At 34.3% G+C, this 27,738-nt stretch overlaps 2 protein-coding genes across 2 annotated transcripts in view; both read left to right on the forward strand.

The window, feature by feature from the left end:
• LOC145669985 (mast/stem cell growth factor receptor Kit-like) overlaps window positions 1–7,669 on the forward strand; it is a 29,695-nt gene extending 22,026 nt beyond the window's left edge. The window contains exon 3 of the mRNA XM_081738326.1: window positions 7,410–7,669. Within this exon, the coding sequence (XP_081594452.1) occupies window positions 7,410–7,669 (260 nt within the window). The remainder of the gene's footprint in view (window positions 1–7,409) is intronic.
• Window positions 7,670–11,611: 3,942 nt separating this feature from the next.
• LOC145670702 (platelet-derived growth factor receptor alpha-like) overlaps window positions 11,612–27,738 on the forward strand; it is a 71,169-nt gene continuing 55,042 nt past the window's right edge. The window contains exons 1-6 of the mRNA XM_081739484.1: window positions 11,612–11,747; window positions 14,722–14,789; window positions 17,359–17,504; window positions 20,939–21,061; window positions 24,673–24,802; window positions 26,701–26,782. Of these exons, the coding sequence (XP_081595610.1) occupies window positions 17,370–17,504; window positions 20,939–21,061; window positions 24,673–24,802; window positions 26,701–26,782 (470 nt within the window). The 5' untranslated portion in view covers window positions 11,612–11,747; window positions 14,722–14,789; window positions 17,359–17,369. The remainder of the gene's footprint in view (window positions 11,748–14,721; window positions 14,790–17,358; window positions 17,505–20,938; window positions 21,062–24,672; window positions 24,803–26,700; window positions 26,783–27,738) is intronic.

Below are 27,738 nucleotides of genomic sequence, written 5' to 3' on the forward strand. Positions count from 1 at the left end.
TACGATTCCTTAGCCTTGTCTTAGTCAATGGTAACATTCAATTTTCTTTGCGATTTAAGAGTCTTACGCGGACATAGTGCGGTCACCTATCTTGCTGCTGCTTTCTTCCATAGACTTGCATTGCTCCTGTACACTGTAGCAGATAATTCTTTCGTGGTCGTGTGGGCTGCAGCTTCCCTCTCTCGGTCCGTGGAGCACTTGCATTATGATGATACCGGAAAAATGAAATGAAATGAAATGAAAAGTCGTCGGTTTTCCTTCCCTGTTGTGGCAGGGGAAGGATGGACGTCTAGCCTACGGCTACTTTGTCCAGTGATTGTGTTTTTATTTTGTTTAGTGTGAGTACTTAGGCATCTGACGCATGCAGCGAGCGAAGGAGAACTCATTGAGACAGAGTGGTGAGGAGTTCGAGGGTGTCAGCTAAAGTTCGACATGTCAGCAAACAGGGGCTTGTCTTGGTTTGGTCTGGGTGGAGATTTGAGCATGTATATATGGTGACTATTTAGGGGCGGAGCTATGAATGAAGGGCCGTGATTGGCCTAGGGGTGGTGGTTCCTAATTGGCTATTGTTGTGGCTACGAGAAATGATTTCATTGAATATCTTTCTCTTTGTTCATGAAAAGGGACGACCAGATAGGGCTGAGTTGAAACCCATTGAGTCTCTATTGAGAATGTCCCTTTCACGCGAGACAGATATGGATTTCCTTCTGTAGACTAGTAATAGTGTTTTTATGTTGGGGCTCGGTTGTTCCTTATGCATTCGGTGAAGTTATCTTTTTTCTTGGATTTAATGAATGATGAAATCCAAAAGTCTAACTTCTGTGGGATTAATTTTTGTTGTCAGGATGTGCTTCTATGCTGTTTATTGTAAGGCTTCAGTGAGGCACTGGTCGGCAGCTTCCATGTATTCTGGAGTATTGAGTATTCAACCCAGTTCGTTTTGTGATACATATGTGTGATTTATTATTTCTGCTTTTAATGTGTTTCTCATATATCTGAATGGCATGGTCAGATCCTATTGCAAAGTCTGGAGTGTGGCACTTGTAACTGGATGCACATGTTCCGAAGAGAGCATTTGGTGTCTCTTTCGTTTGGTCTTCTTGCTCTTCCCTATTGTCTCTATTGAGACTGCTCCTTTCACGTGAGATAGCTATCCCTTTCTTTATTGTTCTGTCCCAAAAAATTGCTGCACTCGACTACTATGGTGGTATTTGTAAAATCAATTCTATATTCTTGAATTGTTATTCTATTGTACATCCAGTATGGTATAATATATACATCAAGAGTGCTCTAGTGCAGGTCGTCTTTCACTGATTTGAGTAATGATCTGATGTTGGCTGGAGGTTTATGAATAACTCTTACACCATGTCTGACAAGACATATATTCTGCTGAGTTTGCCAGAGGTGTGGCCTTTGGATGGGGATTGCGTTTAATATTTCTTCGTTGAATTTCAGCAGGATTTCTCTCTGTAGCAAGAAGAAATAAACCCACTTGATAATTGTAGTCTGTAGATTGAGGTTGGACAATTTATGAATTAATCCATCATGCCACAATTTATCAAATGCACTTCCTAAGTCAAACAAATGGACTCCTAGTTTATGTTTCCATTTGATAGCAATTTGTGCTTCATTGTATATTCTGATGATGTGTTGTATGGTATGCGTAGGTCTGAAACCTACTTGATTTGTGTTTAGTTGTCCACCGCCCTTCATATATTCATGTATCCTGTTTACCATATTTTTTTCATTAACTTGGAAAATATTGCTCTTAAACTGATGGGTCTGAACTTTTCGATTGGTTGAAAAATTTCCCAGGTTTGAGAAACAAAATGGTGTGTGCCAGGATGAAGGTATGTATCCTGTTCTCAGGCTTGCATTGTAGAGTTCTGTGAGTTTGTGGGTAAAACTTTCAGGTGATTTCTTTGTATGGTAGTGGTGTTGTCTGAGACTGGGGCAGTGCATTTTTCCTTCTGAGTACCTCAGTTCTCTGTGTGTTATCTCATTGAGCAGTGTGTCATGGTCCCCTGTGTGTATATCTGCTTTATCAGCTTCGATCACGTTGAGGTGGTGATGTATTATGTTTTTGATTTCTTCGTTATGATTTGCAATTGTACGTTGTTGTTCAGTACAATTTACCACATATTTGTTCCTCATTATGTCTTCGAAGAGTTGCACTCGTAATAGTCATTGGAGTTCCATTGCACATGCTGACCGAAGCTAGACATTCAAAATCAATCAAGAAATCGTAGTTTGTCCTTCTTATTTTGGAAAATGACTTCAACACCATTGTTGCGAGTTAGATCATAGATGGCAACCGTTACATTAGGTATTCTGGAATTGATTTCCTTTTTAGGGCCATTTTTTGTGGATCTATATTAAATATAGCGATAGATTAGACTTTTTGTTCTTGTTTGTGGGAGTTTTTGCTCCTTTGCTCACATTGGATTTTGTCTGCTTTTGGCATCCTAGGTTTACAAGTTTGTTTGGTTTCTCTAGGTTGTGTGTGGTTTCTCTGGGTTGTGGCCTTTTCGGTGTACTGTCTGGCTGAGTTTTCTAATTCTATCGTCGCTTCCTTCTTCCGAGTGTTGCGAGTCTATTTCAGGTCAAGAATTCTGGGTAATTAACACTGGTTCTTGGCTCTAAAAAGAGCTTAATAAGTACTGTTCTTAGAGGAACAGCATGATCCTTGTGAAACGTCAGCACCGTAGGGAGGTAGGGAATATGTTAGCTCTTTTTTCTAAAAAGAGCCGGATAAGTATTGTTTTTAGAACAGATCGATCGTTTTTTTGAGACTAAGTCTGATCTTAATATCACGGTATAGTGATAATAAATTATGGTATTGTGATATTAAAATGATAGAAGTACCATTAACATTATCAGTTGTTACCTCGGTGTTATAGTAATGAATATTCGTAATTTTACCAATTATCACTTAACCTAATTGCAGGAGGACAGGGGTTAAAAGAGTAACCTATGATCAAACACAATGACTACACGGTAATTAACTTAGGCTATCTCATTTTATTGTAATAAATATTAATAATACAAAGTGGATGAGCACCTTACAGGGTTATTTTAATTAAAATACAATTATTAATAAGTATATGGGTCATCCACAGCGAGAAAATGATACTCGTATGTCAATGGGCTTAAACAGATTACGTAAGATGGATAACATTAATTGTTACATTGAGATCTAATACCTTGTCAAATCACAGTTACACATTGTGAATTTATAAGCTATGTGCTTGTGAACAAACATCAAAATGCTTCATGAGAATTATTTATCTTTCAAGCAAATTACAAAATTAATTGTAATAATTGTAATAATTGTTAAAGGTTTATCAAAACCTGCGGTTATGAGGATATAATTGACTTGTACTGCCCTGCCATAATTATGCATAAGAGTATAAAAAAACATGCAATATACAACTTACATTTTCTGGTCCATCGATGTTAGTCAGCAACGACGATAATACAGCTGTATATTTGCGTTACTACGGTGGTCAATTACAATTGCGCCACTTTCCCAATAATCTCCAACTTGACAATACGAGACGAATCGAGACGAAACTTCAACCGACTGAACGCAATTGAAAAAACCGCATCGATACGACTGAGTGACTGAATACTCTGGTTTAGAAACCAGAAGTTTTTATATGCGAACGATCCTTGTCAAACGTCAGCACCGTCGGGAGCGAGGAAATACGTTAGCTCTTGGCTCTAAAAATAGCCAGATAAGTACTGTTCTTACAAGAACAGAACGATCCTTTGTTCGAGTCTAAGTCTGATTTTAATAAAGACCGCCAATCTCTGTAGTCTTAGCCATATAACCTAACCGAACGTTGGTAAGGTTAGAATCCGTAAAAGAGTCGGATAAGTACTGTTCTTAGAATAACAGAACGATCCTTGTCAAACGTCAGTACTGTCAAGAGGAAGGAAATACGTTTGCTCTTTTTGTAGAAAGAACATGATAAGTACTGTTCTTAGGAGAACAGAACGATCCTTGTAAAACGTCAGCATCGTCGGGAGAGAGGAAATACATTAGCTCTTTTCTTTAAGAAGAGCCGCATAAGTACTGTTCTTAGAATAACAGAGCGATCCTTTGTTCGAGTCTAAGTCTGGTCTTAATAAAGACCGGCAAAGCCTGTAGTCTTAGTCATATGATCTTAAGGATTATTGGAAATTAACATTGGTTATTTGTAGCCTAACCAGAAGTTGGTAATTGACGCGAACTATCCGTCTACTGCCTGTTCCAAAAACTCATCTTGGTCATGTGTACTGTGGTCCAAGTTTCGCGTGGACTGTGCTTGCCTCTTGTAATTCGTGAAGAGTTGCATGCAGACAAAAATATGGTGACTATTTAGGGGCGGAGCTATGAACGGGGGCTTGTGATTAGCTGAGGTAAATGCTGGCTTCTAGTTGGCTGAGTGGTGCTGGCTCCTGAATGGCTATTGTTGTAGCTACGAGAAATTGCTTTGTTGAATGACTTTCTTGTTCCTGAAAAGGGCCGACCAGATAGAGCTGAGTTGAAACCCATTGTCTATATTGAGAATTTTCCTTTCATGTGAGATAGCTATGACTTTCTTTATTATTCTGTTCGAAAAATTACTGCACTTGGCTACTATGATGGTATTTGTAAAATCAATTGGCTGGAGATTTATGAATAACTCTTATACTATGTTAAACAAGGCAAGTATTCTGCTGAGTTTGACGGAGCTGCGGCCGATAAAAGGCGATATTGTAGTAGAGATAATCCTCACTCTTAACTTCTTACATCATTTTGTGTTGGGAAGTAACGGCCCTATATATGGCTATGTTGATATCTGTAAGACGGTAGCCATTCTCTTATAGCATCTACCGAAGATGGTTGAATTCCGCTTGTAAACTTTCGTAGTCATTTACGGAGACTGCTCTGTAGATCAAGGTTTTCAGCACTGTAAGACGTTGTGACTTGTGATGGAAGCTGGTTTCGTTGAGATAAAGATCCGGATGTGTCGGCTTCGTATGAACGTTATATGAAATAAATAAATAAATATGCTTACGTCATTCTCTGAAGTAGTAGCTGGCAAATTAGCATGTTCGTTCGGTTTTTCTTCGCTATTTCTCGATGTTTTTGCTTTTACATTTTCATCAACGGAATTTACAAAGGTATTGTCTCGATTCCCAGGGTTCGGAGTTCACGTTAATCAGTAGGTCCACGTTTCATATAGCCTCGCTGCTGAATGGGACGTTAAACTCAAAATCAACTCAATCAACTCAAGTCAAAGGTATTGTCTCTTTTCCTTTTTAAACCAATTTTCTAGCACCTTCTTGAACATCTTGCAAATTGCGAAGCAAGAATTCGTCACCCCACATAGGAAGTTTAGACATTACTAGATCATAGATTGCTATGACATGCTCGTACGCTACAAGTCTTTCCTGACTTTTGTTTCCTATCTCCCCCTGTTAACAAATTTTCTTCAAATATCTTTTATCTGAATGAAACCGAAACAAAGAAAATGTTTATTTTTATCCCCTACTTTTTTTGACTAGCAAGCTGCGGGAAAACTACTACTACAGTACTAGCTGCTGAGTATTTATAGATATAAATTGCCACTTTCTTTGATGCCAATTGCGGTTACAAATGAACAGTACCTATCCAAGGGTCGCTGTTGTAGTTGATGGTATTGGGAACGACAGTGAATGCTTCAAACTAGACCGACGATAGGTCACATGTTTTGTTGTTTTTGTGGAGGTCAACGATTTCTTGGCGCAAATTTATTTATTTAATTTCCTCTTAAACCTTGAACTAAAGTGAAGTTCACATTTTTCAGAACCTCCTTCGGCGATTAGAAAGGAGCTGGTTCCATCCCATATTGCCTCGCTCAAATTGTATCCCATTGGCAGACTTTGAATTTGAATCAAAGAGGGCGTGAAAACTGTGGTCATTCCTATGTTAAAATAGAAAAGTTTCAATGTTACCACATGAATATATGCCCTCTCCTCACCTTCATTTCTATCTCCCACTGATCTTTAGAAACAAAAGAGTTTCTAAGAGTTTCCAAAAAAAGCATTTGGGAATAGCTTGGCTTTATATAGTAATACCAGAGGTCAGCTTTCAGAAGGTAGGGATTGCGCATCGGACTTCTTAAGGAAAAACCACTGAAGGTTCAGAATGCTGGTTTCCATTATAGAAGGAATTCTCAAAAAATTCGATTCCCACGCCCCGAAAACGAAAACATTAAAAAAAAAAAAATTAGACATCATTCGCGGCAACAGCCTGACGAACAGCTGTTTAGTGAGATTTTTTTTTAAAACAGTACATGAAAAGCAGTTGTTGTTTATTCCAGTGAAGTGAGTATACTATGGATCGAATGTAGCGTATACCCGCATGCTTCCTAAATTTTAAATGGCTATACGATAGTTTCCAAAAATTAGAGGTGGGTATACGCGATATACCCTCCATTACATCCCTGGTTACACGCATAATTTTTACATAAATCACATACTACTTATAATCTTCCAATGGAATAAACAACTACGTTGTAAGTACTGAAATATTGAATCATTATGATAGGTATTCTGCCACTATTGGCAGGTCACTTGGTGCAACTGAGAAGCTTCCGTGCTTTACGGTCTTCCGCTGACCTCTTTGTATTCACGTACGATTTTTCTGTTTTGATATCATCCATTAATTGTAGTCTCCTTCCCCGACTCCTCCCTCTCTTTTCTGCCACCATACACTCTAGCACGACCCTGATGATATAGTTTCTTCTTAGCCAATGTCCCAACCAGTTTTTCTTCCTCTTCTTAATAATGTCTAAAATTGTTGTTTCTTCCCCTAACATTTCTAAGACTATCTCATTAGTTTTCAGCTCGACTCAGCTAATTCTCTACATTCTTCTCCACACCCACATTTCGAAAGCTTCCTGTCGTTTTTCAGCATTTTTGCGTAATGTTCATGTTTCTCGCCCATACAGCACAATATTTCATACCAACCATTTTATGAGTCTTTTCATCAGCTCTTTCTTCAAAATTACACAAAATACAATTTTCTTTCTCCTAAGGTTTTTTTCCCGCTATTCCTATTCTTGCTTTTATTTTCCGTTCACACTTCATACCATTACTAATAATATTACCCAGGTATCAAAAGCTAGTCACCTGTTCTATTTTCTCCCTTCCTACTTCTATATTTGACACCGACACCTTTGTTCCGATCACCATAGCTATGTCTTTCTAACATTTATTTTCATCCCATATTCTTCACAGCCCTTCCTCAAGTTTTGTAACATTTTATTGATTTTCTCTTCAGACTCCGTAACAAGCTCCATATCATCTGCAAACCATATACACCTAATTATTCTATCTCATACTGAAATGCCGTCTAATATTTAAATAAAATAATGAAAACTTACTTCTATTTACAGGAAAACAACTTGGTAGTGGAGCTTTTGGTCAAGTAGTACAGGCTACTGCTGAAAGAATTGTTCTTGGTGAGATGACTACAACGGTTGCTGTAAAGATGATTAAGCCATATGCTGATCTCTCAGAACTTAAGGCCTTAATGACAGAGTTGAAAATACTTATTCATTTGGGAAAACACTTAAATGTAATAAACCTTCTAGGAGCTTGCACAACTAATATTCGGCAACGTAAGCATGAATTTTCAATTAATGTTACTGCTTAAATTTTTCATGGTTGCCATTTCATTTTTAATACATGTTGTTCTCAATTCTTTGGAATACAATTTTTTAAATGTAATTTATTAACTATTAGCACATATAATTATTTACATTTAGAAATGGGATAATGAAATGCTAAACACATTCATTAAGTTAAAATGAATAAAGAACAGGTATTACCATAAATTAAGCATCTATTGTTACAAGAGCACTAGTTATTTCACCTAGAATTTGCTTTTAATTTTATTTAAAAGCTTTACATTCGTTTACACAGTTCAGGAAAGTTACTTTTAAAACAAAATCACAGTTGCAAATCATCTTGGTAAGTAATATTACACAATTAGAATAGATTGCATACATCCGTAGTTTTTTTAATATTCTTAAAAGTAATTACATACTACATTTTAATTAAGGATTTAATTATTTTCTTGGAATTTCTATTGATTCAATGTTAATTAAAACGTTAATTCCTAAGTTGGATTTGCTTATTAGTCTAAAAGCATAACTTTGTAAATTTACTAATATACCAATAATACGATATAGGTATAATAATTGAGTCGTCCAGTTCCAAAACGATTCTTGTCCATTTATAGCAAATCCCACAAAACTTAGAAAAAAATGTAGAATCTGAATGTTTTGTATAATTGGGAATACTTCAGTATGTTCATGGAAAAACTTGAACATCCTCAAATATTTTCAGTTTTCCAAAACGCATCGATTCCACAGTTTTTCTCGGTTTTCTGGGATTTGGTATAAATGGACAAAAACCGTTTTGAAACTGGAAGACTCAATTAGTAACATGAATGAATTAAAATTTGGTCGGTTTATAAGTAAGAACAAATCAATGAGTTAAGAGAATGTCGGTTTTTCTAAACATTTAATTACTGCAAATACTAGTTAGCCGCCGCCAAACAAATGAACCTTATATTTATACTTTTGAAAACTCAGAGATCATGGATGGTTAATAGCGATGGTTATGGATTAATTTTGTACCTACGAAGATCATTGGAGTTATTTTTAAACAAATATATATTATGACGTAGTACCACTGTTCTTTTAAATTTATTATATAAGAAAAGATTTCAAACTCATACTAGAAATTGTTACTTCGTTGGCAAGTATTCTAACATTTAATTATATGTTAATTACACAGATACCATCATTTTATTTGGGACATCAAACGACCATATAACAGAAACACCGATGTTAACCAGGATAGGTCATACACCACGAAATTATTTCCAATATATCAATAAGATGGTGCTAACTATCTCATGTCAGTCATCCAGTTTGTACGTAAATAAGAAAGAGATGTCCCAGTTATAACTTACAAAATCATTGCTAGACTCCGAAACCAGTTAGCAATACCTGTTGAGCAATTTGGGTAGAAAATATATTAATTCTCCATATACCCTGTAATAAGAGAAAGATACATGACAGCTATGATGTTTGACATTGCTGTTTAGTCATCACCTATTGTACAGGGTGTTTCAAAAATTGTCACAATAATTTGGGAATAGATTCCTCACATCAAAATAAGAAAAAAATTCATATGGACCTATGGTCGGGAGCGCATAGTTTCGTAGTTATAAAGTGCCGAAAACATGAAAAAATTAACTTTAAAGGTCCATAGTTGCACTACTATAGGATCGATCGTATTCGGGCCAAGACATCATTGAGGAACTAGTATGGGCCCTTAAAGTTAATTTTTTTTCACGTTTTCAGCATCCTATAACTCCCAAATTATCCACTTTTGAGCACACGTCCATATATAGACTCCGAAATGAGGGTGTAAGCTCCTTTAAGCAATTAGCGTCAAATATGCAGCTTTCGTTCTTTCATTTGTCCATTTTGATGTACTAATATTCTATTAATTACACTAAATTATACAATAGATACGCAGCTACCATGAGAAGATAAAATAAAACTCGCTACTACGAATGTAATTTTAGGAAAACCTATGTAAATAACAAACTTCCAAACTGCAAGGAAGATCGCTTTCATTTCTGTAATGGCAGTATCGAAGACAATATATGGATATTGATTTGAGCGTACAACAATAAGTATTTATAATGTCTTCTGGTTCTGAACATTCTACTTCCGTACTGTGAATCAAAATTAGCAATTTTATGAGATCTCTATTTGATGTGTAAACCAGACAATCTTAATCGGATTGAATAATCATGAAGCTCAAGTTCGATAATAACTGGTATTTGGTAATTATTACTCTTCTTAGCATACATGATAAACGTTGAACGATATAGAAGATTTTATAAATACGTATCTTACAAGCCTCAAATCATTTGTCGATGCAATGTAAAGGGATAGAAGATTATAAAAATTATGTTGTAAAGAGTGCTTCAATATTTCCTTTCTTTTTTTTCTATCTTTTTCCATATTCGTCTATGAACCATTTGAAGCTTGAAAGCTAAGTACCTTTCAATGCCTTTAGTGTGCATGTTCTAACGAATCATATAAATTTCTAGTATCTTTTATTTGATTTTTATGTTTTTCTCTCACCGCATAAGAATATATATTACTTACGAAAACTAAAATTGGGCGTCTATCCTAATAATAATTCTGTAGGTCTTGGTGAAATCAGTAGCTAGTGAACTCCGTGCTCTCTCTGTGAGGTATATCTTCTAGAAGTATGTGAGCGATTATATTTCGTCATTTCTCACACAATGCTTTATTTAGTAGGGCGATGCATTACACTTGTCATGACTCTACATTCCAAGTTATCCAAATATTTAGTATTGCAGATCAAGGAAGATTGGAATGGGCCAATATGCAATATTAATGTCTACATACTACTGCCTATAATCTACTGTGACGACATGATATCATTTTAGAAGTAATATATGTTTACACCGTAAAATCAACCTAAGTAAAAATAGCATTTCATCATGCGGAATGTTACAGTAGAGATCTATGATGTTGTTGTGTCACGAACGACCACTTGGGATCTGACATCAAACCAGTTGAAGAAACTCTAAACGTAATTCCACTACAACGTATTGTATGGTCGACACAAGACATTCTAGCAGCAGTTTTCATTCTGAGACACCACGCTCACACATACCAATTCGAGCGAAAATATACCTTGATTCATTGCTCGAAAGGTCTTATTTCTACTGGTTCACTGCCATGGCGGGGCATTGTGAAGTGGCGATGTTACCTTTCCTTGAAACTTTTCCGGTGGCTCTATTTACCACTATATATCTGAACTAGTAAGAGTCAGTGCACAATTTTCCAATGAAAATTGACACATTGAGGTTCTTGGAAGCCAAGATATATTACGGTTATCGACTGATCCAATTGTTTACAGATCTCACGTAGTTTTCTATAGTCTTAGAAGAAGTAAGTTGCAACTCTCCCATGATGCACTTTCACTTTTCACTTTAACAGATTTTCATCACAACCAATTTTTGTCAATTGAAGTTAGAAATTATGTCTTTGCTGGACAAGCTGCAGCTCTGACAGCCAACAGTCAAACAACTAAATATACTCATGTTGAAGTCCATGACCTATGTATCATTTACTCTGAATTCCACCACCTTGTCTACTGAATCGTCACTATAACATAATAAGACACGCCTCACTCTACTGATTTATTTTTCTCTTTAAAATCCCTGATTGGATCGAATACTGATAAATTTATAATAATATATTTAATTATATAATAGTTAGTCGTAATGAATTTTTCGAATCATTCTTAGAAACACATTAGTTAAACAATTTCATACACACAAAAATGATATAAATAAAATGACAATCTAACTTATAGTAACACCTTTTAATCGTCCTTCAAGTTTGATTAGAATTTTTCTCGTGTTGTTCTTCAATAATAATTTACTATATGTTATTACCGAACTCAGATAAAGAGTTATTACTATGATTACAGTTACTTTTAAGTTAAAATATTACTTTTTTTCTAATAGGAGAGCTATTAGTTATAGTGGAATTCTGCAAGCACGGAAACATTCTCAATTATATTATTCGCCATCGTCCGGATTTTATTGATCAAATAGACAAAAGCAGCGGAAATATAAACTTTAAAATTGGATCCACACACTTGAAAAGGTAAGTGTAAGAATAGTGTCATATTAATAAGAATTATCAATTTCGATGAGGAAAATGTGCAATGCAACCTCCATTTATATCAAGCATCATGGTAACTAAAAAGAAAAAAACCTCAAAGAAAGCCATATGTCTTTTAATACAAAATTGTTGCCTTTTCTGATTCAAGAAATGAGATGGTTTTATTTATTGCCGATAATTTTAGAAGCACAAGGTCATTTCTCTACATGTCAAGAGCATAACATACTATTCTAAGGCCATCATAACCTGAGCTCTGACAGATCTAACATCATGTAAGTTGACGACAGTGTTGCGAACTGTCATAGCAAGAAGAATCAAAGCGACCACTTGACAGAACGATGAAGGAATCGAATTACTTTATCACTGATTGAATCAGACTACAAGCTGAAATATTTACAAACTAGATATTTAAAAAGTAATCGTACTTCACTTTACTCCTCAACGTTCCAGCATAACGCAGTTCCACTAGGATTAACGTTATTGCCAGAATAATGAATATTTTTCCCCCCACTTATCGACACAACTCTGTCCTTTTGACAAGTTTGCTACGTAAATAGAAGTGGGGTTACACGGAACAACAACCGGTCCACCTCCCTATCGCCGCAGGGAGTAGGTTTTCGTGGAATTGAAAGCGAAGAAGGTAGTGAGTGTGTAGGCTCTTCTAAAGTTCAAGAGCAATGAACCGTGATTTGGAATGTCAGGCTGAAATTAGTAGAATTTCCAATGGTCTTTGGAGGAAATTTGTTGACATCGGAAAAAATGTACATAGTCTACATATTACTCAGGCCGTTATAATGAGCTTTTCATAAGGACTGATTTAGAAATTGAGTAGTTGGAAAGTAACGAACATGATCCAACTATGTTTGTCTTTTCGTAGAAGACTTTTTTTCACCAATATGTGAAGGGGAGGATTGGTTTAGACCAACAAAAATACATTTGAAAACACTAGATTGTTTCCATGGTATCAGAACAGTGTTGTCGCATCTATACCTACTCATTACTGTGAAAGTTTTTGTGTTGTCAGGTTGTTTTGATTTTTTGTTATCATCTCAGTGCATTGGTGTGAATATTGTGGTGTAATCGTTGTCATTTTCATTCATCAGTGGAACATAGTTTGTATTCGTATTATTCACATAGATCTAAAATATAAATTTAGTATGTGTATGTGTGTGTGTTTGTGTTTATGAACACAATGCCTGAAATGCGTAAGAAGTCCGGAAAGGGGGTGCCCTTGACAAGTCAGGCACAGGAATTTGTGTTTAATCTTAGGGAATATTTCGAAAAGGAACGTAACGACGGTCCTTTATCACCATTGAATCAAGTGATTGAAAGAGTAGATTCAGCTTTATACATTAGCCCTACAACTGTGAAAAGAATTACAAAAGAGAAGTGCCCGAAAGACTTCGCTGAACCGACGGATACTTTATCTACCCTAGGAAAAAAAGCGTAGGATTTCTACAGTAAAGGGAATTAAATTGTCTACAATTGAAAGCCATTCTCTAACGTAAGTAGTTTTCAATTTAAAAAAAAAAGATATAACATTATGGGTCTTACGCGTTTTGAAGCGTGTTTAGTGTCATTCTAAAGAGTTGAGTTGATTTTGAGTTTAACGTCTCTTTGAGCAGCGAGGCTGCAGAAAATACGAAGATATCTACTTAGATTAATGTGGAGATGAAGTTACTACATTCTTTAATAAAAGTCTCTGTCCGAGCGTAGCGAATATAGCCAATTTCTTTCTTTTCTCACGATATGAATAGACTCGTTCTTCCATGGCATTTATCATCTTGAAGTTACGTTCCCGTATTAGATCCCTTATTTTCCGTAATAAATAATATTCACATGCATAGTTGAATGCTGTGTAACACTTTTTAACCACGGCTTTGAAGCAGTTATGCCATTGAATTTGTAATATAGTACTTTCATTGCCATACAGTACAATCAGATACCACAAGTGTTAGTCATTTCCAATGAATCTTTGGATGGAAAGAATTATATAGAATGCAACAGAAACACTTATCTTTTACGGTAATTCGCTTCAGTACTCCGACAAGGAAAACATCTTTGAAACGATAGGCAACAGGTATTAATTTAATGTTGCCGAGTACTTATCGAAACTCCCATACTTCGGCGAATTGCTATGCCGTTATTCTACCGATTGAACTTTTCTTTGTGTTCTAATTTTGCACATGTCTCCTTTATTGCTTCCACTCCTCTTTGAATGCGCCATACTAATCTTTGTAACCTCATGTCGATGCTACGTTTGGAGGCCAGTCAAATTGTGAGGAACCCATCTGTTTATCGTTTTATCTATTTAGTTCTTTTCTAAGGACCCAGAACACCGACATAAGATAAATAAATTTTGCTTTCTAATTTACCACACGACTACAAGCAATCTTCCATCAGAAACATTTTTAATTGGCAAACAAATATTTGGTTGCAGTTATTGATGGTATTAACATGATGAACAGATCTTTTCTGTTGATCGGTATAGCAGTTGCTTTACGCAGAACACCACCAAACTACTGTTGGATATAAAAGTGCCACGTTGCTATAAGGGTGTACTTCTCCGAGAGATATGAGATATCTCCGTCATTTGCTAAGGTTTGTTCTTTCGTTAGCATGCGCATAAGATCTTTTAAACGTAAAAATCCGATACCTAATTTCTCATCATGATATGTGAAAACAATCATGGAACTCCATATCTATAGCGAGAAAAGCTACTCTTTCAGTATCAAGCTAATATATTAAGAAGAATTGGTCAAATTATGTTACTTATAGATAATGTTTCATTATCGAGATAAGCAAAGTTGTTTTCTGGATGTAATTTTCTAATAATGTCTCTAAATAACTATAATAAATTAATGGTAAAAATGTCAATGTATAGGTAGGATTAAAGTCTAATCTAAGCCCAATTAAGTCTAATTTACATTTTCACAACGAATTTCTTTAATTCCAGGGACTTTCAAGAAAACTCATCATTATTAGAAGATAAGAGAGCTAGTGATACGAAGAAATTCAACAATGGTACGACAACTTAACTTATTTTGTAGATTTCATAGGACACTTATTTATTAGTTTGCTTATTAATACAGTTTACTTCTTGTTAATCTAAGCAATTCAATATTTCACATATTTAATTGAAGTATTAAAAATATAGTATTAACTAACCTAGGATAGACAATACAAACAGATGAAAAAAATACCAGGTTCTAAATACAACAATCATTTACAAAATAACAGAAAGAAAGCATTTTGATGCAGTTCATAATGGGATAGAAAAAGCTAGGTGGTACATCATTGGGTTTAGCATTGACTCTTAACGCTACTATTTGGAATTTTCTGAGTTTACAGTCTTCTGCTTGTCCTTACGATGCTAGATAATTGATAAAAAAGTTTTAGGTCTCATCGGACTAAAGCAATAGTATTAAACGGGAGAACTAAATGAGTATTGATGCTCATAAAATAATTTTAATATGTAAAAACTTACAATATAGTTTTTGGTTTCAATTGTACTTTTGTAATGATTAATTTATTCAAAATCAAAATGCCATTTCTTGATTTAAGTGCGTTGTACAGAGCAACAAGAAGCATTCTAATTTGTTTATGTGGTCAGAAGTTTACGACTTATTTTACCACAAAGACTTTTCATAACTGAGTTTACAGTATAACTTGAAATATGATCACATATACATACTTCAAAATCCATGACTTTGCACGAAAGACAAGACCATTAACCATTTAGCTTTAAACTATCTTAATTAGTATAACCAATAATCTATTTGTCTTCGATTCAGGTAGCACTCTCAATAAGAACTCTGTCTCTAATAATTTATAAGTGGAAAGGAGAGAACATTGATATCTTTTGTACGTGCTATGTACTGTTCTTTTGAAAACAGTTCTCAAAGAATTGTGGTTCACTTTTTGTTATCTAAGGGGCCGAAGTGGCTCAGTGATAGACCGTTCATCTCTAGTGCATGGGGTTCTTGGTTCTATCCCAGCTTGCACCAAGTGGGCTTTGTGGTGACGAACACCGTGCTCGTGGGTTTTCTTGCGGTTCTCCCGTTTGCCCCCACTTCCTTCATTCCACCATTTCATTCATTTCTCATCATCACCGCCTCCTTTAACCTAGCCGGCATATCGTGGGACGTAGAACTTAAATATTCCATGTTTTCCCATTTTTTGTTATCTAATATAATATTGAATTCTGGATTAATATATTTCCTTTCTATAAGACTTTAGTTACATGCTGAAACAAAAGTTCAATGTATTATATGTCTTACCACCTGAATCTAAAAGGAAATCTTCATAAAGCCATATTTTTATCAATTTGGGCGGAACAGTATTTTCACTACCCAAATTCTGTTTATCATTTTTGATTTCATTTAAACACTTTTACTTTACAAAAATTAAGAAAATGAATTAATTTTAAAATGTTCCATGATTTTTTAAAGATACCACAATAAAGCAAAGCTAATCCCTACATTGTGTATACCAATAACAAGGAGAAAAGTGAAACTTTCAGATTAATACAATTCTTGTACCACAATATTATAATATTATTATTTATAAATTCAGTTTAACTTTATTGTATTTATGGTTATCCGTTATCATGGAATAAAGGAATTACTGTACATTTTGAAGTTCATAATAACTGTATTAGAATATTGTCAGGAGAAATGATCATATCTATTACTAGAAAATATAGTGTACCTAGTTATATTTAGCTTTCGGAATAGTCGGAGTTTATATGTTAATTAAATGACAGAACTTGCAATTTTATGTTTCCTTAAAATTTATGACATATTTCGCAGATAGATAAATATTATGCCTACTAATTTTCAAGTTAGACATTTTATTGTTAGTATCTCACTCTCATATCTTATCAGATGCTTATTGTGTCACACTAATTAATATAACGATTAAGAATATAATCAATGTGTTTAATTCAATGATAGTACCGAGTAAACTAAAAACGTTGAAAAACCTACATTCAAACGATGTATAAACTACATTTAAAGAGTGCTTAAGGAATAAGAGACTTGTATATGAATTGTCAGAATATTTATAAAGAACACCAATATCAAGATAAATGAACAGAAATGTTACTAGAGCTCGACAAAGATTGAAATAGAGAAAAGTTTATTAACACAATTTGCTACTGAAAGTAAAAGGTCCAAAATGAGTTTAAGTGAAGATGTATTACAGGAAGAAGAGAAAGTACTCTCGATAATCCATTATTTATAAATAAGATATTTTAAAAAATGGTTAAATATAGAAATAGGTTTGGAAGTTCTGACAGCATTTCTGACACCTGGCAGTCTATGAGGCGGTGATTTTGGACCTAGCTTATCTTTGTTGGTATTCTTATTTCTCATTTTTTAAATCTTCAGAATATCTACACGCGGTACGTTGACCTCTTTTGGTTTTAGGTATCTTAGTTGCAAAATGTTGTAACACAGGAAAATAACATTTAATATCTTAAAGTAATCGAATTAGTGTTAATATATGATATAATCTTAAAATTAGATTCTATTTCGTCTTTTTGTCATTTTCCATTAAAATATCATCCTTCGTTTATCATGTCTTCAAGTAGACTATAAACACATGAGCATGGATGACAATAAAGGGATGGATGATGTGGAGATAAGATATCATGGCATTAACCCGCTTTGCACAAAGGACCTCATTTCATGGGCTCACCAAGTAGCACGAGGAATGGAGTACCTGGCATCGAAACGAGTAAGTATATAACGGACTTATGTCAATGTTCTTGGTTCCAATATTGAAATCTTCCTTCTTTGTTTATACTATAAAGTTCTACTTGTGCAGGAGTAGATGAAGCACAGGCAGATCAAATTACAGTCCGGAATCATTTCCCACTACATGTTTATTACAAAAATCCTCTATAAACAGTATTTTACAGAAATACTACAATAATGTAATTTCTCTAATACAATGTAGAGAAAAGTGGCCCAAGGTCCGAGCAGCCTGGGGCAAGATCTCCACTGAGCTCTGCAACAAGCTAGATGGAGTGAATTTGGAATCCCCAATGCTCCGAAGCAAGCAGAGAGGGGGTTAAAAAGCCACAGAACTCCGAAGCAAGCTAAGCGGGAGGAAGGAATAACCTAGAGTTCCGAAGCAAACTAGAGGCTTTGGGTTGGGTATCTCCTAGAACTCAAGAGCAAGCTAAAGGAGGAGGTGGCCAATCGCAGGTTGGTAGCTGTCGTTGAAACCCTCTCGGTTATATAGGCGCACAACGTAAGTCGTTGGCGCTGCTGTTCCCTCATCTGGAGCTGTAGTACCCCATAGTAAGGTGCATGTAGTTGTTGTTTATAAATAGGAGCATATGTTGGGTGTTTGTAAACACACAAGCACGTGGAACATTACAATACTTTTCTAATTTGATTCAATTCTAGCTTGATAACAATTGTTTATTTACTTGTTTTATATTCATTAGTGTAGTTCTTTTGGGAAATCTAAAATTGCTTACAGAAATCAAGTTACTTTTTCGATGTCAGCTGCGATTGAATTGCAGTATACCATCAGTAGTTTCTGATCAATTTTTGGTTTCCGTTCCTTTGTATTTCCATCTGTATGTGGTATAGATAATTTGTGTGAAGCGTTTAAGGTGAAAGTGTGTTTAATTCTGTTATGTTTATTCGATACATTTATATTAAATTGTTTAAATAACATACAGTAGGGAAATTTTGGTTGCATGATTTTCAAGCTATATATTTTGCTCTATTTATATTTATCATATGAAGGTGTTCCTCGATAAAAAAAAAAAAAAAAGTGTTGTTATTTCTCTTCGAACACTCTAGTCACCCATTTGAAATATAATAATATTTAATTGTGATTCATTTTCAGCTCCGACATTAATTTTACAAAAGTTTAGATTCGGTTTATAACGCTATTTCCTGATCAGCCAAGTATTATAGTACTCAAATATTACTTGGCACTAAATACATGTCTATTGTTCACATGTAACAGCAGAATTAAATAACAGTTTTGATTATGCATACTTTTTATTTAGTATAAAGTTTATTTGATTTTGTGTATGTTTGTAGAACTCTTTGTAATCTTTGTATGAAATTAACGGCACAAATATTATAAAAGTCAAAAAGGATAAATGGTTAAAATGGTATGACTTCGTTGTATGTATATTAAGTTGGAGTATTTGTTTATATTTGTATTTTCATCACGCTATTGTTGACTACGAATTTTATCGATAATATACGTACTGGATAACATGTATATCATATTTTTACATTATAACTACGAGCATGAAATTTTTTAAACCATCAACGAAAGTATTTTAATACCTAATTTTAAGATGGATAATTCATTTTTTTTTGGCAATTATTTGTTACTTCATCAACTGTTTTTAGGAAGCTAACAAATGCATATTTCGATAACTTCTTTTTCTTTGCCATCAGGTATGTTGATTTTCAGTTGTTTGTTTAATAAATTTACGCGTGTATTCTCCATTTTAGTTGAACCGAGATAAATTCCTTGTATCTCCTGTGGTTTTAAATTTGTTTACTTTCATATTTTACTTATAATATTCTCACCTATTTAGCATGTGCGTATCTATATTTTGGTGCATGAGATATCTGCGAAGGAAGTGTGGTTGCTAACAAGATTCTGGCATTCCTAATTGAATCGTTAATTTGGAGAAGAGAATGAAGACCAAAAAATGTCAAAATTAGTTTTTCTACTTTCATTATCTCCTACATTATTTCCAAGCCTCGTTACACATATGTACTGTATAGTTCTCAAGTTCCGGTACAAGTAAGGTGGTTAATCAATGAAAACTTACCACTTATACAGTTTTTTCTTCGATTTCTTAACATTTTGGTTTTTGCACTTGTTCTCTTCTTCAACCTAACGATTCAATTAAGGGAATTTTTCTACATCTAATTCCGGTGCGTATTACTTTTTTCCTTTGTTATTGTTCTTCTCCATTTTTCGAATTTAGTCACTAATATTTTTGTCCATTCGTGTCTTCATAACAACATAATCCATACACATACTTTGAGTCTCTCCATTTTTTCTACAAGGTGGAGCAGCGGAAACGCATGTTTGTTAAGCCGCTAGTACTCGGCGACGAGTAGGGGTATTGATTTGGAGCGACCGTTGCCAGACAGCTCAGACAATGTAGTTTCAGTCACTATGGAGCGTAGAGCATCGTGTGTTCGCGGTAGAGCAATTATTTAGAAATAATGATTCTGTGGCCATGGTTCAACGTCTTTTCCGTCAAAAGTTTAATGTCGAACATCGAGGTATATTCCCAAATCGAAACACAATACCTCAATGGGTTTCAGAAGTATTTGATCTATGATGAAAATAAAAACCCTGATCTTCCCCGTTCAGTTCGAACTCCGGAAAGCGTAGAGAGAGTGAAAAGGGAAGTTCTTGCTGGTCAGAAACGATCCGCTAGGCAACAGGCTGTCGCGCTGGGTATGTCACGTCGTTCGCTTCATCACATCTTACATGATAATCTTAAATTTCATCCCTACAAAATAATGATTGTCCAGCAGCTAAGTGAAACGGATTTTGTACAGCGCTGAGAATTTTGTGGCAAAATGGACGCTATTCTTACGGAAGATGCTGATGTCCTAGTATTCATGAGTGATGAAACATTTTCATCTGGATGGTTATGTTAATGTATAGCACTGTTCTACGCTCCAATGCTTCATAGTGACTGCAACACTATTGTCTGAGCTGTCTGCCAACGGTTGCTCCAAATCAATACCTCTACTCGTCGCCGAGTACTAGTGGTTTAAAAAGCATGCATTTCCTCTTCTCCATCCTGTATTTACTACTGACACATCTCTCTTTCATTTTCTTGTGTCTATGTAAATAAAATATTATTTTGTACTAAAATACCTTGTGCATTGATTTCCACTTATTCCTAGTCTCCTCACACATTATAGTACGACAGCATTCAGAGTGTTTTTGGTTCTAATCCTTTCAATTAACTCGCGTTGCTTAATAGAGTAGTGTGTGTAAACAGAAATAATCTTTGTTAAGATTTTTTTTTGTCATGTTAATGAAAATAGCTTACATGTGTTGCATTAACTGTTATATTTATTTAGTTTGCTAGTACGTGAAGGATTAGGGGCAAAAATTGTCTTTGGATATTTTGAATAAAACTAGATTTCTACATTTAGGTAATTCATGGAGACCTTGCTGCACGAAATATCTTACTAACCCATGAACGCATTGTGAAAATATGTGATTTTGGATTATCCAGGCGTACCTACAAGGAAAACAATTATAAAAAGAAATCTGAGGTGAGTATTTAGGAATAATGGTATTCCTAGTAATTGCAGGCATAGAATCTCCAAGTTCAGGAGTACTTAGAGAAAATGACATTGTTAGTAATTGAAAGCATCGGATCTCGAAGTCCGGTGACCAAATTTGGGTGTTTACTAGCGCAGTAGAATAATTGAAGAGTAATAGTATCAACTTTCAAACAGGACATCGAACTAAAGATACATGAATAAATCACTTCAAACCTTGGATGTCCATAGCCTCTCATAATAAGATCTTACGTTAACAGGCACATGTGAATAATATTTTATACATACCATTAAAATATTTCCGTACAAAAATGCTAGTAACACAAATATGTGTTAAAAAACAAACGAAACTTGATACTGTTTTAAATGATGTTACAGTATACTGTATAACAATTACAAAGCTATACTTATATAGTAACAACTATAAAAATATTCGTATAATAGTCAGATTAATACTTACTAATAATTTTTACTCATCATTTTCAGAATGGTCACTATATCAACTTTAAGTATAAAGTACTTTTCTGGAGAAATTAGTAAAAATAGAAGTATTAATTAATTAGTTTCAGATCAGTTGTTTTCATCATACTATCCAATCTACAATAACTTTTGTTTTCTATTTATGATAATTAACATAGCCCTTTAGTTGATAAGAGCAGTGGTGCTATTCAGCCGGTTCGCTAGAACCAGTTGTTAAAAGATTTTGAGTTCGCAGAACCGTTTGTTACACCCAGACATAGTAAATTTTACCCAGTTATACTCAGGAACAAGTAAAGTTTAGTTTAGCTGTCTTTGTTTTTAGAAGTTCTTACAGCTACAGGGTTAAACATATGATCTCTCAGAATGGCTCAAGGTATAAGCATTTATTTCTTAATCTCAAATACTCGGATATCAAGAATGAGAACTGGGTTCTTATGAGTGTAGTCGTGAGGGTTACAATATTTGAAACGCATACATACTATTATCAACAACTGTCGATCCATTGCTGGATTAAGGTCTTGACCCGACTACGATAGGTCCCATAGTATTGGAGAGCTATGGACCTTTAAAGTTGATTTTTTCATGTTTTCGGCAGTCTAGAACTCCGAAAGGAAGCATTTGTGCACTCAGGATGGGCTAAACTTTTTGTCTTTTGTTGGTGTCAGGAATCACCTTCCAAACGTTGTCGGTGTTGTTTTGAAACACCCTGTAGATACAGAACCGGTGGTTAAAAAAATAGAATAACACCACTGGGTAAAAGTACTAGTAAATATTGATTATCGACTACAAGAATATTACCTAAAGAAAGAATCGAAATGTTTGATTACAACACCGTAACACAAGATTAAATATAATTTTCTGTTCTACTCTGTTGATTTCCTTTAGGATCGCCATTTGATGAGATGGTCATATCTTGTAAGAACTACAGAAAATTAGTAAGAACTTCCATTTAAGACAAACTTTCCCATTTGTTTCTATACATAAAGCAATAAAGGAGCAACTAATGACGGCGAAGTGAGACGGAGAGCATTGCATCTTTCTGAACGACTACTCTTAAGAGACAGCAAATCTATAAAGGTAACCAAGAATGTTCTGTAGCTTTTTCACCCACCACCTTCGAACATCGATATGTCATCTAAGACGTAACTGGAAGATCAAAAATAGTCTCCATTAGCATCGACGACCTTCTGCCAACGTTCTAGAAGGCCATGGATTCCATCGCGGTAGAACTTTGTGGGTGGTGAGAGAAGAATGTATCAAGTGCCTTTTGCGCCTCTACTAGCGATTTGAACTGGCATTCTCGAAGGCGATTGTTCAAGGAATTGAACAGGTGCAGTGTCCGGAGAGTATGGCGGATGCAATAGTGTTTCCCATCTAAGGCGTAGAATAGTATCCCGGGTCATCTTAATCCGTGGGGCTTAGCGTTGTCCTGTAACAGGTGGACCCCTTTGCGATTCAGAAGTGCTGGCTCCAGAGCTTTCAGTTTTTCTTGAACACAGCTCAACTGGTGTCAGTATACAGCTGTAGTGATGCTCTGACCAGCTGGTAGTAGTTCCGAATCTACGATGCCACGAGCAGTCCACCAAACACACATGTGAACCTACTTCTGGTGCAGTGCTGGTTTCGGCTGTTTTGGAACCAGTTCATGACATACTAACAAATGATGACGGCGCCGTGAAGCTTCGTATAGAACCCACTTCTCATCACATGTCAACATCCTGTCCAGAAATGACTCCTTCCTCAGACGAGAGAGCAAAGAAACACGGGTGTCTTCTCACGTTGCCTTCTAGCCCGGAGTCAAATCATGTGGGACCCATCGTCCGAACTTGTAGTGCTTCCCAAGTTGATGGAGGTGCTTCAGAATGGTTTCTGCACTTACACTGAATTGTAGTCCCAGTTCCTCAGATATCTGGCCACTGTTCGCCTCAATTGATGCCTGAAGATCTTCATTTTGTACATGTGTTGATCTTCTGGCATGTGGTGCGTCTTCGAGTGTTTCGTCACAGTCCTTAAACATGTTAAATCACCGCTGCACTGTCCGGTAATCACGACACTCTCACCAAAGGCCTTGCATATCTTCTTTTCCGCTGCAGCGGCGTTGATCTCAGTTTGAACTCGTACAGCATACACGCCCTTATGACATTCTGTGGAGGTCCCATGTTCACTCTGACCTTACGCAAATTCACGGTGTAACTGAACTGCCAAAACCAGGTAGGGTGTTGGATATACCCACACCAACAACTGACCTTGGTGTTATCTCCATTGGCATTCAACTCAAGGTGTGAGGGCTAATGGAACACAGACCTCTACAAAAGGCGACAGAATTTTCTTGATTACCTTTATATCAAGATCAAAGAACAACATAAAGACGTCAAAATATCGTAAAGAAGACTATATAGAACGTTTGTGCAAGGAATATCAGCTAATTGTGAAATGTTATAGTTGTCTGTTGCGTTTCAAGATCCTGAAATTTAAAATAATGTTTATAATTACGTAAGCTTTCATTAAAAAACTGTGTGAAGAACTGAAAGAAGACAAAAGAAAACAAATTCCTCGAACTATATACAATAAGTAAAATGGCTCTGACGCATTAGAAATTATTATTATTATTAGTGCTGGTAAATTCTTATTATTTCATAGTAAATTATTTGAATAAAGTATATTTCAATAATGAAAAGGAACTTGTTCAAAGTACCGGATAATTTTCGACATAATGAATATTGAAATCATTTAAACTGCACTAATAAATGATGATTAAAGCTTAAATTTGTCACCCAAACAAATTAAATTATAAATAAAATATATACTATTTTTATCAGCAGCTAATGAAAGTTAATGTTTCGAATTATATTCGTTACTTCACTTTTGACATACTTTCCATTGTTTGCAATTATCTAGAAAATATTTCCAATTGATGGTTTTAATACCTATTCAAGAATCTTGTATTGGAAGCTACAAACGAATTAGTTTTGTATGTTAATAAACAAATAATGGGATTATACAAAATAGTAAATTAATTTATATCATTGAAAGAGAACATGACAAAAGTGGCGTATAGCATGATCACTTTACGGTACGATATCATTGCTCACATACTAACGTTCCTTACATTGATATTATAGGAAAAGTTACCAGTCAAGTGGATGGCAGTGGAATCCATACGTAACAACGTATTTTCCTCACAATCTGATGTTTGGTCATTTGGCATTGTTTTGTGGGAATTTTTCTCACTTGGAGAAGTACCTTACCCAGGTAAGGGACCTGATACTATTAACTAACGCAAGATATATATTTTTATATCTAAATACTGTTAATACTATTTTACAATAAAATATTATTTTAAATACCAGTGGACGGCGATTAGGGGGCAAAGGTTGTAGTTGACCCCCATTTTTTTTAAGTAACCCATTAATGTATATAGTTTCATTTAGAAATGTAAAGTTTTTGTATGTATTACTGGTTCATAGAAAAAAAATGGTACCATATAATTTTTGCTGTTGCACGAGTACGTATTGGTTGTCTTCTCGTGGAGTTAAGAAAGCTACAGGAATTGCGTTTTAATTGCCACGGAAAATAACCCAAAAATTAATCTATTGGAGCACAACAATTCCAACATACTTTCATTTCTTACATGGGGTTGATAACATTAGTGAACCGCTTTGAGACTAATTGACAGAACATGTCACAAAAAAAAAAAAAAGTCTTTCACAACTTCTACCTTTTCCATTGATTTTTTGCAGTGTAATATACGAGTGAAGTCGTTTGTTTAGGGGTGTACGAGTGTACATACAATTAAATTTAGTGAATTCAACATAATTCCAAGATTTAGGATTATTTTGTATAACTAGAGTGTGGAGGGATTCTAAGTATTGTTGTGTTTTGATATGTTCGAAGAAAGTGAAAACTGCACCTAATGGCAATGAACATGTTTCGGGAAGCTACAAAAGGAATGTCGTAGCATATGCTTATAGTATTTACTGTCTTTCATTTTCTAAGAGTAATAACATACATTTAATAGCATGTATGGAATTAAAAATATAAGTTGTTAATTAATCCTCAGTTTAAATGTAACTTTTGCAAAAACAAGCCTCATTATTCATGACTATGATTAATATTGCCCTTTCTATTTATTTGTTTTGCAAAGTTGTTATTAAATAGTCTGATCACATAATTTTCCAGACAGAATTTTAAGATGTTCATGAGCAAGGAATCAAATCTCTTCTTAGACTTTCGTTGTTTAAGAGTACAAAGGTCTAGTACCTACTTGCGTTGCTCTTGTCAATTTACTTAATAAAATATGAAATACGATATACGATATTTTAACCGAAAAAGATGCTGTCCTATTGGTTAAACAATCTTTCGTCAAACAAAGTGTTAGAAACAACCAGTGAAACTAAGATTGATATAGAAATATTCAGATCATGTCTTTCCCCCTCCCCCCACTTTTAACGTCCAATCGCCGCCACTGTAAATACAATTAAAGTATTTTAAATACTATGTATATACCTCTTAATAGTATTTAAGCCTTTTGGGGAAGTTTCTAGAATATGTGATTTGCTAGAAATATAAATACTGCAGTCTACCTGTTATTCATCTTATGTGTTAGCTATGTTATTCAAGATACAATGTTAGGCAACAACCGGAATTAAATTCTCAACGAAGGAAGTACATTTGGAATTTTTATATAAATATTATTGTAAATAATGTAAATATAAACAAGTAAGCTACCCAAATTTACTAAAATTACCAACCGCTAACGCTAGAATCACACAGCATAGCTATATGCTACAATTCCATGTTACTTTTTTCCTTTTATCTCAAAATATCTTCCGAAAAATTACACTACGATGAAATTCGATTCTTTCTTTAAAATTAGCGAATCACATTTTACGCGTATAACAGTTACATTAAGTCATTCATGATACTACATTTTTCAATTATAAAAAGCTGTAGTAATAAATGAGATAGCAAAGACCTATTTCACAAAAATAAGATCATATACTTTTACCAAGTAAATACTTGGAAAGTATCACTTGAAATGTTCCAGCTGTATGCAATTTATAATATTCTATGAAATATTTTATTGTTATTACCTGAGACGACTTTTATCAAATATTAATTTCTTTACATTTAATTATTTTGCTTTTTAGGTGTACAAGTAAACGAAGTGTTTTTTCAGAAGCTTCTTGGAGGATACAGGATGGAAAAGCCATTATATGCCACTGACAATTTGTAAGTAAACAACTAAGGGAACGCTAAGCCATGTAGAAATAGACAATAAAATATATAAATATAATTGAAGTTATTAATATTGGAATAGGTTATTAATATTATTATTAATAATGAAATAATAATAATAATATTTATTTCAGTGCCGCGAACAGCTTGTTAGCAAAAATACATACAGCACATTGTATAATTTCAGAGCACTACATTACGATGTAATACTACTAATACTACTACTAATAGTAATAATAATAATAAATAAGAAAATGGTAAAAAGAAGTACATTATTATAAGCCATGATGTAAATTAAATCAATTAGGCAAAAATAATTCTGTGTCAACGCTGTAAAAATTATCAAACTCTCTATCTATCTAAAACAACGAAAAGCTAAGAATAGCAGTCTTAAAGTTACATTTTAGCTTAATGTTTCTAAACGTCATTGCTTAAAAACTATGTTAGATCTCATTAAATTTTCACTTGCTTAATACAGTAAGTCTAAATTTATATACCTAGGTACTTAAAGAATCTGTCAACCGTTGGAAATTTCACATTTTCAATTCAGAGAAACTAAAATCGTGCTATTTCTTATGCTATTATTTGGTATTTTAAAACCTAGTGTATGTTTCGTAAACAGTATTCACTTGTATAAACATTATGTAGTATTTTTCGCATACATACTTTGTTAAAATTTTCTCTTCTGTTCGTAAGACTCTCCAAATAATAATAATAATAATAATAATAATAATAATAATAATAATAATAATAATAATAATAATAATAATAATAATAATAATAATAATAATAATAATAATCAGAGTAGTAATAATAAAGAAATAAAAATAATCATTAGATGAAAGGTATGTATCTAAATGTAATATATATGAATCTTTCGAGACTTATTGATATCTAACGTATCTGAATATATTGTGTGTTAATTAGTAATTATATATATATATATATAT

The sequence above is a fragment of the Thermobia domestica genome, chromosome 14, assembly GCF_964235325.1.
Source record: "Thermobia domestica chromosome 14, izTheDome1.hap1.1, whole genome shotgun sequence".
Taxonomy (NCBI): domain Eukaryota; kingdom Metazoa; phylum Arthropoda; class Insecta; order Zygentoma; family Lepismatidae; genus Thermobia; species Thermobia domestica.